The sequence below is a fragment of the Microcebus murinus genome, chromosome 17 (genome assembly GCF_040939455.1).
Source record: "Microcebus murinus isolate Inina chromosome 17, M.murinus_Inina_mat1.0, whole genome shotgun sequence".
In the NCBI taxonomy this organism is placed as follows: Eukaryota; Metazoa; Chordata; class Mammalia; order Primates; family Cheirogaleidae; genus Microcebus; species Microcebus murinus.
The window spans coordinates 48,951,563-48,971,761 of NC_134120.1; the positions used below are offsets into that span (position 1 = coordinate 48,951,563).

General features: G+C 36.2%; 1 protein-coding gene across 1 annotated transcript in view; it reads left to right on the forward strand.

Moving 5' to 3' along the window:
* The window catches only part of NDC80 (NDC80 kinetochore complex component), a 40,569-nt gene that overhangs the window by 12,431 nt on the left and 7,939 nt on the right, over positions 1 to 20,199 (forward strand). The window contains exons 8-14 of the mRNA XM_012746258.2: positions 1,215 to 1,308; positions 2,585 to 2,691; positions 3,313 to 3,457; positions 5,877 to 6,082; positions 11,454 to 11,606; positions 13,634 to 13,723; positions 19,372 to 19,464. Coding sequence (XP_012601712.1) covers positions 1,215 to 1,308; positions 2,585 to 2,691; positions 3,313 to 3,457; positions 5,877 to 6,082; positions 11,454 to 11,606; positions 13,634 to 13,723; positions 19,372 to 19,464 — 888 coding nt within the window. The remainder of the gene's footprint in view (positions 1 to 1,214; positions 1,309 to 2,584; positions 2,692 to 3,312; positions 3,458 to 5,876; positions 6,083 to 11,453; positions 11,607 to 13,633; positions 13,724 to 19,371; positions 19,465 to 20,199) is intronic.

Genomic DNA, 20,199 nt, shown 5'->3' on the forward strand with positions numbered 1-20,199 from the left:
GGAAACTATCTAGAGCTGTTTGTGTTTAAGACCAGCCTGGGGAAAATAGTGAGACTCTGTCTCTTAAAAAAAAAAAAAAAAAAAAAGAAAAATTAGTGAGATGTGGTGGCATGCCTATTCAGGAGGCTGAAGCAGGAGGAATGCTTGAGCCCAGGAGTTTGAGGCTGCAGTGAGCTAGGATGATGTCACTGCATTACAGCTTGGGTGACAGAATGAGATTCCATCTCTTTTAAAAAAAAAAAAAAAAAAGATTTTTCAGGGTATCCAGCTTCACAAGTTTCTGATGCTCAGCTTTGTGGGTCCACAAAAATCAATTTTTTAATCTAGGATCAAAATTGACTAAGCTTAAGGAAACTGATTGACTCTTACGAAATTCACAAAAGACGGCTCTGAAGTAGAATGAAAATATATTAATTTACCATCAGTATTACCGTTACCTTTCCAGTTAAAGAATACTCATACTGCCTAATTAGAGTATCCTTTTCATATCAACAAGTAATAAGAAGGTTGCTTAGTAAGCAGAGATTTAGCACAAAGGGAATTGGTTTGTCTTGAGGGATATTTACTTTATCTAGGCTATGGAAAATTCTGATCAACCTTCCTTGCCTCCAATAAAGTATGCATTCTCTGTGAACAAAATGCTTCATGACTGCAAATTATAGTGTTACTTTCTCTTGGATAAATATTAAGAATTGTAGTGTTCCAAATAGATCTCTACTTATGATGCCATTTTTTAGCTTGAAGTTACAATATAATTATAGCCTTTTGTTAATTACATTCTAGTTTTCACAGTCACACCCTGTCAGTTTAATTGGACTTAGATGATCAGCAATTTATTTAAATTTTCCATAAGGTGCTTTATTCCTAAAGATGATTAAGTTTATGCATTTTATGTTGAATTATATTTATTAATAAGCTTCCTTATTTGACCTCAAAGTTCTGGAGGTATGGTGTACTTACTATTTTTAAATATTACTTTTATCCAAATACGTATTATTTTCATCTTCATTATTCATATTTAGAAATAGCACATAAGTCTGTATAGGATAATTAATCATATGCCCTAGGTTTGTGTCTCTTATTTATAGAAGCTCATATGACTGCTAAATATTCCTGACTTTGTTTTATTCAAATTAAAATTTTTACCTGGAATAGTGAAACAAACTAAATAGAGAATCATGACTTTGTGTTTAAAATCTGCTTAACCCAATCAGTTGTTTTTGGACTACACCATAAAATGTTATGAGAGTTTTATGAATGGTGCTGACAGCTTTGAAGACATGAATGCAGAGTTGCAGTCAAAGCTGAGTAAGTGTTCTCATTCCTAATATGCTTGCTTTTTATCTTTTAACTCTGCTTATACAGTGGTAGCTTATTTTACCATATCCAATGTTTATCTGGGCTACTTACTTTAAGTGTATCTGGGTGCCTGCTGGTTTTTATCTTCATGGTTTCTTTGGTGGAGAGAAGAATAGTTAAGCAGACAGAATACTTAATGTCAAGCTAGACCTGAGACATAAGCCCTTCCTGTCTCTGTGACCTCAACACCTGACCTGTCTGACAGAATTTTGCAGGATTATGTGGCAGTGTAAGAGAGTACCAAATACGCAGAAGATAGTCAGCAAATGTTATTCCTCCTGGGGGATAATATCCCTGTAATGTCTTTGCTTTACTCGTAGAGAAATTAAAGCACCAATTAGTCAAAATATCTAAAGTGTCTTTCAAACTTGCAGCAGAAAGTTAATAGAACATTACATTTCCAGATAACTAAGGAAATTCTTTTCTACTCAACTGTCATCTAGTCAAGTTACATTCAGTATTTATTGGCTAACTCTAAAATATTCCTAAGATATTATTTTACATGTTATTCCTTCTATTGAAATAGTTTTGTATGTAACATGCTAGAGAGGTAGGTAAAATAGATAAACCTAACATGTGTGAAGCTATTTCTCCAAAGAGAATAGAGTCAATCAAAACAGGAGAATATCACCTTGCCAATATTAGCACAAAAGGTTGTCTTAGGTTCCCCTAGGAATGTACCTTCCTGAAGAGTAAGCAGGACAATTTCAGCTTGTTCACATGGGAAGGGGAGCAAGATAAATGATGTTTTGTTTTAAGAGATGAAAATTCATAGTGATCTAAGCATCTAGTGAGTAATTTAACGTTTCTATATATAATTAATTAAGCCTATAAATTGCATTCATTTATTCAAACAAGTATTTATTGTATACCTGCTGTGTGCCAGCCACCATTTAGGCACTGAAGATACAGTAACGAATAAGAGATTAAAAATCCCTGCTTTTACAAACTTACCTTTTAATAGAAAGGAAAAATAATGAAATGAGCAATTAGAAGTCAAATGCTGACAAGTGCTATGGAGAAAACTCAAGCAGCACAAGGGGAATAGAAGTGCAGTGGAGTGATAGGAAGGGTATGCTGTTTTATAAAGGATATGATGTGCTTCACTAATAGTGTTTTGAGCAGAGACCAGAAGGAAGTGAAAGAGTGAGCAATGGTGAAAACCTAGGGAAGAATGCTTTGAGCCGATTTAAGATCTTATGAAGTTTTTGGGTTTTGTTTCCAGAGGATTTATTTAATGTAGATGCTTCCAAGCTGGAATCATTAGAAGCAAGAAACAAAGCATTGAATGAACAGATTACAAGATTGGAACAAGAAAGAGAAAAAGAACCGGTTAGTAAATATGTTTATACATTTATTTAAGCTCTTTTAGACTCTTGGGTCTCCTTAGAGGATACTAGCTTCCTTATCAAAATTTTTTAAAAATAGGTTCACAAAGTAAGCTTCTTAAAAGTTAAATTTTCACATAGGATATAACTCCCAATGAAAACATGTTTGGTATCTGTGGAGCCTTATTGTCCCTTGTGTTCTATCATTCTGAGACTAATGGTGCTCAGAATATGATGAAAGATTCTTACCTAATTACGTAAGACCAAAAGTATCCTTTGAACAAGGTCCCCATGTTACGTATCTCCAGGGAGCATTATTCACAAGAGGCCCTGGGTTTTGGAGTTAGTGAAAAAGGAATGGAAATAAGTAGGTTTATATAATATATTGTATCCTAAGGGTTTTCTAAAGGCTAAATGTTAATATACAAATATATAATTTTATTTTATGTATTATTAGTGAAGCACCCAGACTATTCTATAAAATGCCAGATTTAAAATGCTTGTGCTTTTTGGCCCCGGCCCTTGGTTTTTCTATCCCAAATTGACTTCTTAAAAAGTCCATCTTCTTAAAATATGGAGTGATTATTAATGAGAATAACTAATTTAATATTCTTTTCTCTTAAAGAATCGTCTGGAGTCATTAAGAAAACTGAAAGCATCCTTGCAAGGAGATGTTCAAAAATATCAGGCATACATGAGCAATTTGGAGTCTCATTCAGCCATTCTTGACCAGAAATTAAATGGTCTCAATGAAGAAATTGCTAGAGTAGGTAAGCACAGCTAATGCTAAAAGAGGTCATTCAGACTAGGATGTGGACCTGTGTGGTATTTGTCACATATAAAACCAATTTGTTATCCTATCTTTTTTTCTTCTATGGTAAATGTCTATAGCAGGCTACCAATTTTTCAATGCCTACTTATTGTAAGAATTTTTTTCTGATAGTTGCAAACAGAGTGGATGAGAGAGAAATAACTTCAGCAAATCATTTGCCATTCCAGAATGATTTAGTTTGAGACATTAATTTGATAACTGTTAACCTAAGATGCATTTTATTCTATGAATATTTTAACTTTCTTGATTATTAAAGCCATTCGTGGCAAAGAATAACGTTTTACTTAAACCAACCATTAATTTATTTTAAGCTCAGATGTGAAGCTTCCCAATTATTGTGTTGCAAATAGGGTATAACAAAGTCAAGATATTGATCCTCTTAGCCCTCAGAGTGATTCTCTTGGCACCTTTGGTCATCCTCATCCATTCATCCCAGCTTCTGTATAAATGCTGTCATGTTCTACGTAAGCCGTGAGGCACAAAAGGTTGGAAAACACTGTTGGTAAATAGACAAAGCAAGAACCTAACTATTGTGGTTATCACTGAAAATGTCAGTAAAATATGAATAAACTCTGATGTGTTTTATTGTAGATGTTATGTTTGTGGGGGAAAAAACGTGTGGTTTTTCTGAATTATTACAAAGAATCATGCAGGAGTATTGAAAGAATTTATGTTTTAAACTTTTGTTCTTTTCAGCATAAGAAAATAGTTGCATCATATATATATATATATATATATTTGGGGTTTTTTTCGAGACAGAGTCTCACTCTGTTGCCCAGGCTATAGTGCCGTGGTATCAGCCTAGCTCACAGCAACCTCCAACTCCTGGGCTTAAGCAATCCTTCTGCCCCAGCCTCCCGAGTAGCTCATAGCTTAGACTACAGGCATGCGCTACCATGCCCAGCTAATTTTTTCTATATATATTTTTAGTTGTCCAGATAATTTCTTTTCCTGCCTCGGCCTCCCAGAGTGCTAGTAGCTGCACATATTTAAGTGGGTTTTTTTTTTTTTTTTTTGAGACAGAGTCTTGCTTTGTTGCCCAGGCTAGAGTGAGTGCCATGGCATCAGCCTCGCTCACAGCAACCTCAAACTCCTGGGTTCAAGCAATCCTCCTGCCTCAGCCTCCCGAGTAGCTGGGACTACAGGCATGTGCCACCATGCCCGGCTAATTTTTTGTATATGTATTAGTTGGCCAATTAATTTCTTTCTAGTTATAGTAGAGATGGGGTCTCGCTCTTGCTCAGGCTGGTTTTCCGCCCGCCTCGGCCTCCCAGAGTGCTAGGATTACAGGCATGAGCCACCGCGCCTGGCCTAAGTGGTTTTTTCATAAAACAAAATCTTTAAAAAGTTAATGATGATGGGTCTTTGTGGTTCCTAGTAATAAGTCCTCTCTTATTTTTTCGCATACAATAAATTATATTCTTATGCAAAACTGCATTAAGACCCAATGGTTCTTAAACAATGTTACCGAATAACTGTATAAATCCCTAGTGCAGCAAAGGCAAACAATCTTCCTAGTGCTCTTTCACCTCATTGAAGCTGAAGTTGCTCCTTTTGGACATTTTTCCACTTCAGTGTGAAGGAGATTGTTAAGAGTTTTATTGGTGGTTTATTATGTGGCTTTTTAGGAGAAAAAAATGGTTTTGATTTCTTCCACAGTTCTGAGATGAGACCTTTCCTTTTGTAAATCATTTAGTCCAGGAATGTTTTGAATAACCAAATGCTCTTTAGTGGATGAAATGTCTCAATGCAACTGTAATAAATAAGCATCTATGTCCTTAGCTATATTATCAGTGTATCCTGGAACCAAAGAAGTTGGCTTTCCTATTCCCATAATCCACTTACTTATTGTTTTAAAATCTGCATATTTCTATCATTTGTGATTTCTATTTTGAATGACAGTTCTAACAACTTTTTATAACTACTTGAAGCCAGTTTAATCCAACTATTGCATATTCTTCAAATTTGCTTTTATTTTTTGAGACAGAGTCTCACTTTGTTGCCCAGGCTAGAGTGAGTGCCGTGGCGTCAGCCTAGCTCACAGCAACCTCAAACTCCTGGGCTCAAGCAATCCTGCTGCCTCAGCCTCCCTAGTAGCTGGGACTACAGGCATGCACCACCATGCCTGGCTGAATTTTTTAGAAATTTAGATAGCTATATTAAGATAGCTATATTAAATACTGTCATCTGTTTCTTTGTGGGAATTTTTTTTGGGGGGGGCTGATATGAACATGGATTTATTATATTATTCTGTCCATTTTTTTTTCTTTGTGGGAATTTTAAACTTTAAAAATTTGTGTATTTCCAGACCCCATCTCTAAAAAGAAAAAAAAAATTGTTTTTTTCCCCTAATGCAGAGCTAGAATATGAAGCAATAAAACAGGAGAACACTCGACTACAGAATATTGTTGATAACCAGAAGTACTCAGTTGCAGACATTGAGAGAATAAATCATGAAAGAAATGAACTACAACAGACTATTAATAAATTAACGAAGGACCTGGAGGCTGAACAACAGAAGTTGTGGAATGAGGAACTAAAATATGCCAGAGGCAAAGAGGCGGTATGTCATAGCATTTCCTGAATGGCAACTCACCATAGCTGACCTTTGTAAAGGTCTATCCCAGTTAAGAGGAATTTAGTAGTTAGAATAAATCAGCTAAAGGAGGAAAATGTTTTAGCACTGACCATTTTAATAAAACACTTATCCCTTTATGTCAATTTGGTTATACCCCAATTTCTCTCAATCAAATTTAAGGTAGCCTGTGTTTTAAAAGAATGAACCAAGAAATAAGCAAAAAAAGTCTCTAAGGCCATGAAAATAATTTTCATATATTCTATCCCTCTTACTCTGTAAAAGAGAAAATGAGTCCTTTATTTACCTATTCACTGCTCATTTATTTAACATTTGCTGTGTATCACTTACCATCCTGGCATAGCAGAAATAAAGATAAAAAGACATAAACTTTCCCCTCAAGAAACTTCCAACCTAGTTTCTATTTTCTACCATGAGATTAGACCTCTAATAGATGGGTGTTTGCACAGGGTACTGAGGAAACATTGTATACCTATTCCAAATTTAGTGTACATGTTGTGGGGGGATGGGTGAGGTGTTTTTAGAAAAGACTTTCTTAAAGAGAAAACACCAGAACTGAACTGGGAAGTACAAGGACGTGTTAGCAAAAGAAAGAGTATATGGGAAACTTCGGAAAGAAAATGGTCTGATGAGTAAGCTTTTCTTATGGCTGGCACTTCATAGCAAGGGGGATGTAGTGAGAGATGAGACTCAAGAAGTAAGCTTAAGAGAGGTGACGACTTCACAGAGGTTGATGACTCTTATCATGTTTAAAAGTTTGGGCTTTATCTTGAGAGATCTAAGAAGACCTTAAAATTTTTAAACAAGTATGATCACATTTTAGAAAGATCTTATTTTTGGTAATATGAAAATCTGTGACAGTGATCTAGTGAGAAATTACGAGTTGAATTTAGAGTTGAATTTAAATAGCGAGGATTCAAAGAAGTGGATAGATTCTCACTCCTTAGGAGGCAGAATGAATAAGACTTGATGAAAGAGAAGGGAAGCAGTTGCCCTGTTTGGCTTAGGTAAACTGGTTAGTAGTGCCACTCTTTTGGGAATAGAGGAGAAGGAAGAAATTATCAGTCAAGAATGGAGATGGATGTGTTGTATCCATGTCCAAGTGAAAATACAATAGGCTCTTGTATATATGGGTTTGGACCTCATATAAAAAAAAGCAAATTATTTGACTTAATTTTAATTTTATAGGTAGTACATTAACAATTTAGCCAACATTGTTGATAAAAAGAACTTTCTGACCATATGAGTTTCTAGATAAATTTTACCCTTATTTTTATAGGTAATCTTTTATAAATGCTCTGTACTCCTGCCTTACCATACACTATTTACTCTTGTAAATGAACTTTTCTTAGTGATTCAGTATAATCATGTATGTGACACACACTAATGTATTCTAAAACAACATAATAATTTAACAGATTGTCTAGAGATATTTTTTTCTATCAAATAGTTCCACAGTGATCTTTTTTAAGAAAAGGAAAGAAAGCATGTGCTTAAAAGACATTTTTTTTTAAATAGAGAAAAACAGAGACCAGAGAGTTTCAAACTTAAATTTTGATTTGAAGGTTTTTCTTTACCCTTGCATTTTTAATTACAATATTTATTGATAAATGTAATTCTAAAATTTAAACCTCACTGAGAAAAATCTAGTCTCTAACTTTTTCTCCTAAAGTAATGGTTTTTTAAAACAATTATCTCCAGCACTTTCCTTAGTATGGTATTTATTGCATACACTTATCACCATTGTTGAAATGAAAAAAGTTGTTCAATCAAAGCAATTTAATTTGCCCAAGGGGCCAATACTAGTTTTCTATTCTGATCACATCATAAACTACATTATAGGTATAATGCAAAGTACTATGGTTTAATTATTTTGTATTTATTTATTTATTTATTTTGAGACAGAGTCTCACTCTGTTGCTCTGGCTAAAGTGCTATTGCGTCAGCCTAGCTCACAACAACCTTCAACTCCTTGGCTCAAGCAATCCTTTTGCCTCAGCCTCCTGAGTAGCTGGGACTACAGGCATATGCCACCATGCCTGGCTAATTTTTTCTATATATATTAGTTGGCCAATTAATTTCTTTCTATTTTTAGTAGAGATGGGGGTCTCGCTGTTGGTCAGGCTGGTTTCAAACTCCTGACCTTGAGCGGTCCACCCGCCTCAGCCTCTGAGAGTGCTAAGATTACAGGCATGAGCCACCGTGCCCGGCCCTGTTTTGCATTATTAAAAGTCTGTTTTCTACAAGGGCTGTCCAGAAAGTATCCAGCCATTGTTAATATAACAAGAACAGTTACATGGCTGGATATTTTCTAGACAGCCCTCGTACATACCTACCTATATAATTCTTAACATGGAATGGACAGTTTAGGATGAACAGTTAACAGTATCTCCTTTCTTGAGTCTGTTTCACCATGCAAAAAACATACTTTAGCCTTCTATATTCCTTCATCCTGCTGACCCTTCTAGGTCATCTCTGTCCTCCTGTATCAAAGAGAAAAATATACATTTATAAGAAATAGCCTGTGGAGATGAGCCCAAAGTCTTTGAGCATAGAATTTGGTAAACCTGGGTTTTAGTCCTGGATTTGCCACTACCCACTTATGAGACCTCACCATGTCATTAAGCTTTTCATAGCCTTAGTTTACCTATTTATAAAATGAAGTGTGATTAAGTTAGATCAATGAATCTGAAATGAGTGAGTTCAATGGATGTTAATGAATGTTCCTCATTATCTCTCAAACTGTGGGAAAGAAAGAGTTATGAATCTCTGGATTAGGGAACTCTGCACTTAACTAACTAAAATGAATTGTACTAAGACAAATAACAATTTTGATTTGGAGGACCAGGCCAAAGAGAAAAAAAAATCTGGGAAGTAGGTAAACCTGATGATGGGCCAGAGTAGGGTTGTGGACAGTGCAAAGAAAGCTTCAGGGTACTGGGTATCTGAGAGTTAGGTACAAGGGATATTAAAGGATGGGGACAGGATGCAAAAGAGCAACATAAACATTGCATCCTTTGCCCTTTTTTCTGGGCTAATTTTTATTCCACATGCCAACTCTGACTGGTAGTAGCCTTCCGGAACTCTTTGTTGAGATAGACATTGAGACTGCATCTAGATTCATCAGGAAAGGTGTGGTAAGTTTTCTCTGTCTGAATTGGTCATGAGGAGAAAGTAGAGAAATATGTGTCACATAGTTGCTCTCCAGCAGTTAGGCACAATAAAGTACATTGGCTTGTGAAAGCCATTTTCATTAGATTAAAAAAAAATAGTAAAAAACAGAAGAAACTACTTCTAGAACCATTTAGTATTAACATAAGGACTAACAGACCTACATACCTTAGTAGTCTCTAGAAAGTTGCTATATTACAGTATAGTAATTGAAATGATATCCTGATTCATTAGTAGAAGAATTTTTAATTTAATATAATCGCTTTTGAGATCTGATGCATTTTTGGATATTGCAAATTATTTAAACAAGGTCCTATGTGTTTTCTTACCATTCCATATCTTCACTCAAATTATTTCCACTTATCGATGGGTAATAACAATGAGAAACTAAGTATGTATTAATAGTAAAGTGGAAGAAGCAAGGTAAAAGCAACTTGCCTGGACTCTGCAAATTAATTTATTCAGTCAAATATTATAATAAGTTTACTATATGCCAAGCACTGTTCTAGGTGCTGAGGGTACAGCTACTTTGATGAAGCGTACATTCAAGTAGTGGAAGTGAACAAATATATGTCAGGTAGTGATGAATGCTCTGAAGAAAAATAAAACAAAGTAAGCATTGAAAAATTAGGGGCTATCTTAGAGGGAAAGCCTTTCTGATGACATAATTTGAACAGAGCCATGAAAGAAGGAAAAAAATATGTTACTAAAATATTATATTGATACAGTTAAAATAACATTTTCAGACTTAAATGATTACATTTCACTTATTTTAGATAAATGAAATGTTTTAATTTGTACATTAACAAAGCTAAGATTGAATGTTTTCTTTCATAATTTCTTTATCTAGTACTTTTAAAATAAAAAGTAAATTTTAGTTAATACCTAAATATGGATTCTTATTCCAAACTACTTGTCAAGTAAGTGGAAGAACAGTAGTATATTACTCACCAGTCAATTATAGTCTTAATTATTCTATAAATTAAGTGTGACTAAAACCTTTCATTCTTTGTGTTTTGGGGAGTTTTTTGTTTATTTTTGAGACAGGGTCTTGCTCTGTCACCTAGGCTACAGTGTAGTGGTACAGTCACAGCTCACTGCAGCCTTGAATTCCTTGGCTTAAACAATCCTCTTGGCCGGGCACGGTGGCTCACGCCTGTCTGTAATCCTAGCTCTCTGGGAGGCTGAGGCGGGCGGATCACTCGAGGTCAGGAGTTCAAAACCAGCCTGAGCAAGAGCAAGACCCCGTCTCTACTATAAATAGAAAGAAATTAATTGACCAACCAATATATATAGAAAAAATTAGCCGGGCGTGGTGGCGCATTCCTGTAGTCCCAGCTACTTGGGAGGCTGAGGCAGAAGGATTGCTTGAGCCCAGGAGGTTGAGGTTGCTGTGAGCTAGGCTGACGCCACGGCACTCACTCTAGCCTGGGCAACAAAGTGAAACTCTGTCTCAAAAAAAAAACAATCCTCTTACCTCAGCCTCCCAAGAAGTTAGGACTTATAGGCACATGCCACCATGCCCAGCTAATTTTTTATTTTTTGTGGATACAAGATCTCACTATGTTGCCCAGGCTGGTCTCTTACTCTTGGCCTCAAGCAATCCTCCCACCATGGCCTCCAAAAGTGCTGGGATTATAGGCATGAGCCACTGCACCCAGCCCTTTGCATATGTTAAAACTGCTACAGGCTGAGCACGGTGGCTCATGCCTGTAATCCTAGTACTCTCGGAGGCCAAGGCAGGAGGATCTTCTGAGCTCAGGAGTTCAAGACCAGCCTAAGCAAGAGCGAGACACCATATCTACTAAAAATAGAAAGAAATTGTCTGGACAACTAAAAATATATAGAAAAAATTAGCCGGCCATGGTGGTACATGCCTGTAGTCCCAGCTACTTGGGAGGCTGAGACAGAAGGATCGCTTGAGCCCAGGAGTTTGAGGTTACTGTGAGCTAGGCTAATGCCACAGCTCTCTAGCCCAGGCAACAGAGCAAGACTCTATCTCAAAAAAAAAAAAAAAAAAAACTGCTACTTACTACAAAAAAGTACTGAATTACTAAACTACTAAAAATAGATAAAATGTATATTATATAAAATTACAAAAATACCAGTTAAAAATCATATGGAATGGGGCTGCTTTAACGTTTCTTTTTGTGTTCTCTTCTTACAGATCGAAACACAATTAGCAGAGTATCACAAATTGGCTAGAAAATTAAAACTTATTCCTAAAGGTGCTGAGAATTCCAAAGGTTATGACTTTGAAATTAAGTTTAATCCTGAGGCTGGTGCCAACTGTCTTGTCAAATACAGGGCTCAAGTGTATGTAAGTAATCATGACTACTTTGAAGGTTTTTATATTATATGATTGATACATAACTTCAGCGTGTTCATAACCTAAGACTATACAAAGATATAAAACACTGAAATTCTCTCTTCTTTCTTCTTGGTAGTACAAATCTTCTAACAGCGGTCCCCAACCTTTTTGACACCAGGGACCAGCTTCATGGAAGATAATCCTTACATGGACAGTAGGGGGTTGGGGAAGCAGATGGTCCCTGCATGACCCAAGCACACCACATTCATTGTGCAGTCAACTCTCTCTGCCAACAACAATCTGCATTTGCAGCTGCTCCCCAGCACCAGTACGTCCACCCCAGCTCCACCTCAGATCATCAGGCACCAATCTCTCACAAGGAGCACCCAACCTGTATCCCTTGAAGCATGCACAGTCTGCAGTAGGGTTAGGCCCCTGTGAGAATAAAATGCACCTGCTGATCTCACTGATCTCACTGGAGGTGGAGCCCATGTGGTGATGCCAGCAAGCGGTTGGGAGCAGCTATAAACACAGATGAAGCCTTGCTAGCCCACCACCTATCTCCCATCGGCTTCCCACCCTGCAACAGGCCACAGATGGCCATTTGAGTTGCCCCCAACAATGCCAGTTTTCAAGATACTTAGTTTTTGAATAGAATAATGTTGATTAAAGTCAAAGCTCTACATTTTTTCCCTTGATAGTTATTCAACAAATACTTATTAGGTGCATATTATGTTCCAGACAAATAGATACTAGAGATAAAATACCCAGAAAGATACATCCCTACTTTCCCAGAGATTATAGTTTATTGATGGACAGACATTGATTAAATCAAGCTAGACTTATTTTCATTAGGAAGAAAACACATTCAGTAAGCATTTAGTCACTTGATTTATTTCTCAAGCCAATAGCTGGCTAGATAAATTGATTGATTGATCTATCAATAGATTATAGATAGGCAGGCAGACGGAGCGAGCTTACTCAACCACTGTGTTGAATAGTTTGACATGGCTGGTACGAGAAAATAGTTATATGAATCAAATTGCTGTAGAAAGTATTACTCAAAGATGCACAAAGAACCCATCTACTCAAAGGAGCAGAAATTTTACTTTGATCTCTGGAAATGGTTTTAAATAATAATAGAACAATCAAATGGAAATAGATCAATAAGGTGGAAAGCCAAGTGTTATAAGTAGCATTTGGTGAAAAGTTCTTAAAGAGACTGAAGGGGCCATTGCATCTTTCAAAAAGGAGCGAACCGAAATTAAAACTCAGCAATAGAAGTAGGTCAAACGACCTACTTAAAACATAATGGCAACTGAGATTTTCTTTTGGAATGATGAAATATTTTGGAACTAGGGGTGATGGTTAACCACACAACATTGTGAATGTACTAAATGCCACTAAATTACACGGTTTAGTTTTATGTTAAATTATATGTTTAATTGTATGATAAATTAATTTTAACCTATTTCTTTTTAACAATTTTAAAGTGTGAATTTTCTCTCCATTAAAAAAATTACAATCAATGAAGCACTACGTTAAAATAAAATCAGCAGAACAGAAGATAAACATAAATACAAGCAGAGAATTTTAAGACTAAACAGTTGAAAAGAATTAAGAGAAAATTCCAAGCATAGGTGCGCTTTTCTAAGAAAAATGAAAAAAATTTAAAAAGAAATTGATGGAGAACATAGCTTAAAAATACAACGTACATAGAAATTGTTCTCAAAAAAGTACTACAGTAAACTAAGGGTACTTGTAAAATTATGTAAATAATATTGGTGAATTTCCAGAATAGATGAGCATGCTAATCTTAGTTTTTGCAAATATTTCAAACCAAAAACAGGTTATAAAATTTGATTAAAAATTTGATTAAAAATTAGTTTTGTTTTCTTGATACTATATTAGATTTAAAATGTCCTAGCTTCACTTTTTTCTCCAAATGTGGCTCCTATTACAGTATGTAGACACATCACAGGAGATATTTTGTAATTACATAACATATATCACCCACATTCCTATGTATTTTATAGGTACCTCTAAAGGAACTGCTGAACGAAACTGAAGAAGAAATTAACAAAGCTCTAAACAAAAAAATGGGTTTGGAGGATACTTTAGAACAAGTAAGTAATGAAACATCAGTCATTAAAAGCAAAAATAAGATTTTTAAAACCTAATATTGAATGTGATTTGTGGTTGCTGATTGCTAAGGAATTTTTTAATAAAATTATGGGAAAATGAAAGTTGGGTATATCCTTGCCAGAAATATTTGAAGTAACTTGTTAAGTAATATAACATCCTAGGTTTTATATATCACTTATGATGAAGTGATATGAAACTAAGTCAATTTCCCTTTTTTTTTCAATAGACAATTGCCTCTCTAACTTGAGATAATATATCCCTTTTTATACTAAAAGATTTGGGGTGGCTGCCTTATAGGTAGGCATGTATTATTTGGGGTTAATGGCTAACTAGCTGTGATAGATTAAGAGGTTTCTGTTTACCAAGCTTTTCATTCTCGCTCATGGAATTTAAGGAGAACTCAAACTTAAATGCCTATAGAAGTCTTATTTCTAAAAATAAATTTCATATAGTTCCTATTTCTAAGATCCTTAAAACATAATAGCACCTATATCATATTCAGTAACCTTTAAAGTAAACATTGTTAGTTGATTTAAAAAAGTTAAGCTACTTCTCAAATGCACACATAAAGGATATTGTTTATAGGACACCAAACAATTAAAAGAAACCTCTTGTTAATTCAACTCTTTTAGAACTAGTTGATCTGGCTAACAGATTTCAAGATATAAAATGAAATCCTATCTTTTCTCAAAATAAAAGCTAATTTGTTTTTTCTCATCTGGAAACAAAACCTATATCCTTTTACTAGTAACCCACAGAAAGACATTTTTTTAATGTCTTTCATTATCTATCAACACTTACTTTATATTAGAAAGAATTTTTCCATTCCTCAGAAAAATAGAAAAATTCGTAACATTAGATAAGTAAGGAGTTTCATCATACTGCTGTTACCGTAATTTGGGGCTTCTGAAATATCTAGGAAAGAAGATAAGGAACTAGGACAGCTTCCTGGATAAACAATTTTTTAAGGTGAAGTCTTCCTTTAGCCTGCTTCAGTTTGATTTCTTTTTTTTTCTTGGAATGGGCACTAAACCTGGAGACTCTCAAAAAGGTGTGAATTCCAAACAATAGGGACCTCATGACTGAAACATCTTTCAGGCTGACTTCAACTTTTTAAAGGCTATTAGCAGGAAAACGTGGGGAAAAATTAGTAAATACCTACTATAGACTAGGCCCCATGTTAGCATTCTAAAGATAAATACATCCCACAGGGACTCCTATTTAGAGAAAAAGGCTAACATATATGCAGTTGTGCTAATCAGATTTTCATTTTTACAAAACCCCTTGGGCTATAGGAAAACATGGCTTAGAAGGAATACAACTGAAAATGTTAGGAAATTAAATTAACTTATAGTTAGAAGGAAGGGAACAGGTTTAGGAACTGTTGAGAAGGTAGAAACCAAAGATTATATGGCTCAATGTACAAATTTGGAGAGAAAGAAGTATCAACAGTGACTTCCAGATTTCTGGTGTGGACAACTGAGTGCAGTTAACCCTAGAGAAGAAAAAATGAGAGCAGGAAGTGACCAAGACAGCACTGGAGATGTTGAATTTGCTGTCTGTGGGACATCCAAGAGGAAGTTGAAGCTATAGAATCAGTGTAGAAACAAGATAAGGACAGAAAATACAGATTTAAGAGTCTTTCGCACATATGTGATAGTTTAATCCTTGGATATGGATGATATTTCTTATAGGGAGAATATGGAGAGGAAATTGGTAGGTGATTGAATCCTAAGAAATAACACTAAGGATTGACAATGGAAGGGGATTCTGGGGAAAATACTTAGAAAAAATGGACAAAATAGTGGAGAACAATCAGAAGTTGTTATGGTGGTTATGCTATATATAGAAGCCAGAGTAAGAAAGACTTTTCAAGAAGAGAATGATCAGTAATGTCAGATGTTACAGAGACTAAAGACTAAATCTATTTTTTTCTATTTAACAACAAGTTTAACCAAGTTAAGGTGGCACAAGATAAAATAGCAATTGGAAATAATAAAGGTTATACCAAAATTAATAAATTTAGAGTAACAAAACCAAATCTGAAACGTATTAAAAATAATTGCTAAAACCATTGAAGAAAAAGCAGGAAAAGGCCGGGCGCGGTGGCTCACGCCTGTAATCCTAGCTCTCTGGGCGGCCGAGGCGGGCGGGATTGCTCGAGGTCAGGAGTTCAAAACCAGCCTGAGCAAGAGTGAGACCTCGTCTCTACTATAAATAGAAAGAAATTAATTGGCCAACTAACATATATAGAAAAAGTTAGCCGGGCATGGTGGCGCATGCCTGTAGTCCCAGCTACTCGGGAGGCTGAGGCAGGAGGATCGCTTGAGCCCAGGAGTTTGAGGTTGCTGTGAGCTAGGCTGACGCCATGGCACTCACTCTAGCCTGGGCAACAAAGTGAGACTGTCTCAAAAAAAAAAAAATAAAGGCAGGAAAATATGAAATGAAAAATAGATACTCTATATGATGGGAATTTGTTTGAATTATGAAGTAATACGATGTAAACAAAATTCAATCTTGTAAAAAATTAATGAACTAGATCAGAATCTGAACAATACAAATCCCAAAATTGACTCAAAAAGTCAAAATAAGTAACCAGAAACAAGTAAATAAAGAAATTACAGCCGGGCGCGGTGGCTTACGCCTGTAATCCTAGCACTCTGGGAGGCTGAGGCGGGCGGATTGCTCGAGGTCAGGAGTTCGAAACCAGCCTGAGCAAGAGCAAGACCCCGTCTCTACTATAAATAGAAAGAAATTAATTGGCCAACTAATATATATATATAAAATTAGCCGGGCATGGTGGCGCATGCCTGTAGTCCCAGCTATTTGGGAGGCTGAGGCAGAGGATTGCTTGAGCCCAGGAGTTTGAGGTTGCTGTGAGCTAGGCTGACGCTACGGCACTCACTCTAGCCTGGGCAACAAGCGAGACTCTGTCTCAAAAAAAAAAAAAAAAAAAAAAGAAATTACTCTCCAAAAAGACTCTAATAATAAATGATTTCACAGGTTGTTTTCAGATATTAAATGTCAGATGATTTCCATGACATGTAAATTGTCATAGAGTGTAAACAGACCTAATTTCTTTTTAAGGCTAGTGGAATCCTCATACCACAGCATGACAAAGACATCACAAAAGAATAAATCAGTCACAAGAATATAAATGTAAAGCTAAAAATTTGTAACTGAAATTTATTCCGCAAATGTTTTTTGAGTGCTTGTGTGCCTACTACTCTAATAGGCAGCATCTGCCTTTGTGAGCTCCATTTTGAATGAGAAGACAAGCATGAAAGCTATTTCTTCTATCATAACACTTTTGTAGTGTGAATACAGCATTCTGTGAAGTCTCATGATAAACCTAACTAAGTACAGGATCTTTTCTGGGCGAAGCAGTAGCTGAGCTGAGTTGTGAATAACAAGTAGGAGTTGGCCAGTGGCTACATAGAAGAATGCTCACGGGCACGCATGCATCACACACACACACACACATACACACACACACACACCCTACCCTTAAGGCCCAGAGTCCAAAGAGCACAACATGTTAATGAATTACTGAAAGTATGGGATAAGGGAAAAGCCAGAAGAAACAAGAACCTAATTATTAAGGGATATTTACTGGTTGAATTTTTATTCTTTAGGCAGTTAGGACCATTGAAGATTTTCAAATAAGGGAATAACAATAATCACGTATGTGTTTTAGTAAAGTCACGTTGGCTTTTGAAGAATAGAGATACATGAGACTAGAGACACACAAGAGACCTAACAGTATCCTGTACAGTAAGCAAATGGTAGGACCCAAACCAAGGCTATTGCAGTAGAGTTGGAGAAAAGAGATTTAAAGATGGAAACAACAATTTAGTTATCCATTTGGATGAGAAAGTTAAGAAAGAAATCAGGAATGTCCAAGTGTCTTGTCTTTGGCAGATGGCTATGTGGTTATGTTCTTTACTTTGATAAAGAGTACAACAGAGGGGTACAGAGGAGAGAATATAGTGAGTTTCAGGTTTCTAGGGCATCAAAGTAAAGAATGTCTAGCACTCTGGGAGGCCGAGGCGGGCAGATTGCTCGAGGTCAGGAGTTCGAAACCAGCCTGAGCGAGACCCTGTCTCTACTAAAAATAGAAAGAAATTAATTGACCAAATTAGCTGGGCATGGTGGCGCATGCCTGTAGTCCCAGCTACTCGGGAGGCTGAGGCAGTAGGATCGCTTGAGCCTAGGAGCTTGAGGTTACTATGAGCTAGGCTGATGCCACAGCACTCACTCTAGCCTGGGCAACAAAGTGAGACTCTGTCAAAAAAAAAAAAAAAAAAAAAAGCAAAGAATGTCTAGCAGGCAGTTGGAGTCTGGAAATACACAGATATACATATTTCTTAGCATGCAGGTAGTTAAAGCCAGAACTCCCAGAAGGGAAAGTGAGAGAGCACCTTCCCAAGTGAGCAAGTGAGAATACCACCAAGATCAGAATCCTGGGAGAACATACACTTTCAAAGTATAAGCAGAGAAAGAAACCTACAAGGAAGATTAAGACGGACCTCCCAAGGGTCTCCTGGTTTCTTCTTATCTGTGCAGAATCATCCTTTTAAAGAAAGATGTTAGCTATTTGTACTTTTTACTATTTTCTGTTTCCTGCAGGAAACGGTTTCCTTTTGGTCTAGCTAAAGAACATTCTGTATTAATTGCTGGTATGAACTAGAATCCCCAACTTGCCAACAGGAAATGAGCTTTAGAAATAAATTTTTTTCTTCAGTTTTGGTTTCAACTGATCTTAAAGCTCAAGCCTTAATAAGATTAAATGTGGTTATTGTATTATAACTTGGAAGAATGCATGACTGTAACTAAACACCAAACATTATCCAATGAAATTAATATAAACAATTATCTAACATTCCAGAAAGTGAACACACAAATGAAAAATTAAATAAGTAGCTACAGTTTATGTGGTCTAAATTAAGCTATACTTCAAAACTGTACAGTAAAAACCATTTATATTTATGAATAAATTAATATAGTAATATTAATATATGTAATGTTTATATAACATATATGAGAGCTTATGAAGCACTCCCACAGCTACTGGTAGAAAAACAGATATTAACATCTTTCTGTGAAATTAATTTCTCTTTTTTTGTTTGTTTGTTTGTTTGTTTTTTGAGACAGAGTCTCTGTTGCCCAGGCTAGAGTGCTGTGGTGTCAACCTAGCTCACAGCAACCTCAAACTCCTGGGCTCAAGCAATCCTTCTGCCTCAGCCTCCGTGGTAGCTGGGACTACAAGCATGTGCCACCATGCCTGGCTAATTTTTTCTATATATTTTTAGTTGACCAATTAATTTCTTTCTATTTTTAGTAGAGACGGGGTCTCTCTCTTGCTCAGGCTGGTTTCGAAGTCCTGATCTTGAGCGATCCGCCTGCCTCAGCCTCTCAGAATGCTAAGATTACAGGCGTGAGCTACCGCACCTGGCCCTCTCTTTTGGAAATAATAAAATTTTTGGACAAATGATCTGTGAGCATCCAAAAGGACTAGAAGAAATGACATTGTTTAGTTGGCTGATTGTTAATGTAAAAACACTATAAGTTGTTTAAAATGTCTTTGACATACAGTTATGATTTCTTAACCAAAATTTTATTCCCCAAGTTGAATGCAATGATAACAGAAAGCAAGAGAAGCGTGAAAACTCTGAAAGAAGAAGTTCAAAAGCTGGATGATCTTTACCAACAAAAAGTTAAGGTAAGAACTTTGCCATGGTTTGTATAGGTTAGCCAAAGCTATGTCATGATCAATTGACTAGGCACATATTCTGACACTGAAATTGGAATCTGTAAGCTATCTGTATCTTATAACTGTGTTTAGTTCCTGTTCCAAAGTTTGTTGTAAAGAGTTATTTTATTTTGTTCTTTAAAGGACATTTTTTACATTAGGGCTACTTCACCAAAGAACACTTACTGTTCCATTATCTGATATTTTATACTTGCATATGTGATTTAGTGCCATAGCAACACCAAAACAGAAATCTCTCCTGCCTTTTCAGAGAGATTTAGTATTATGTACTCCTAAAGCTGGAACCCCAGTAAAGTCTTTTGTATATATAATTGCTCATGAAGAATCACTGCAAACTGACAATCCTGGCCAAATTCCAAAGATCATTTATATGAAATCTAGAAGGTGGGTAAAATAATAAGATTGATTCTGGGCCGGGCGCTGTGGCTCACGCCTGTAATCCTAGCTCTTGGGAGGCCGAGGCGGGCGGATTGCTCAAGGTCAGGAGTTCAAAACCAGCCTGAGCGAGACCCCGTCTCTACTATAAATAGAAAGAAATTAATTGGCCAACTGATATATATATATAAAAAATTAGCCGGGCATGGTGGCGCATGCCTGTAGTCCCAGCTACCCGGGAGGCTGAGGCAGAAGGATCACTCGAGCCCAGGAGTTTGAGGTTGCTGTGAGCTAGGCTGACGCCACGGC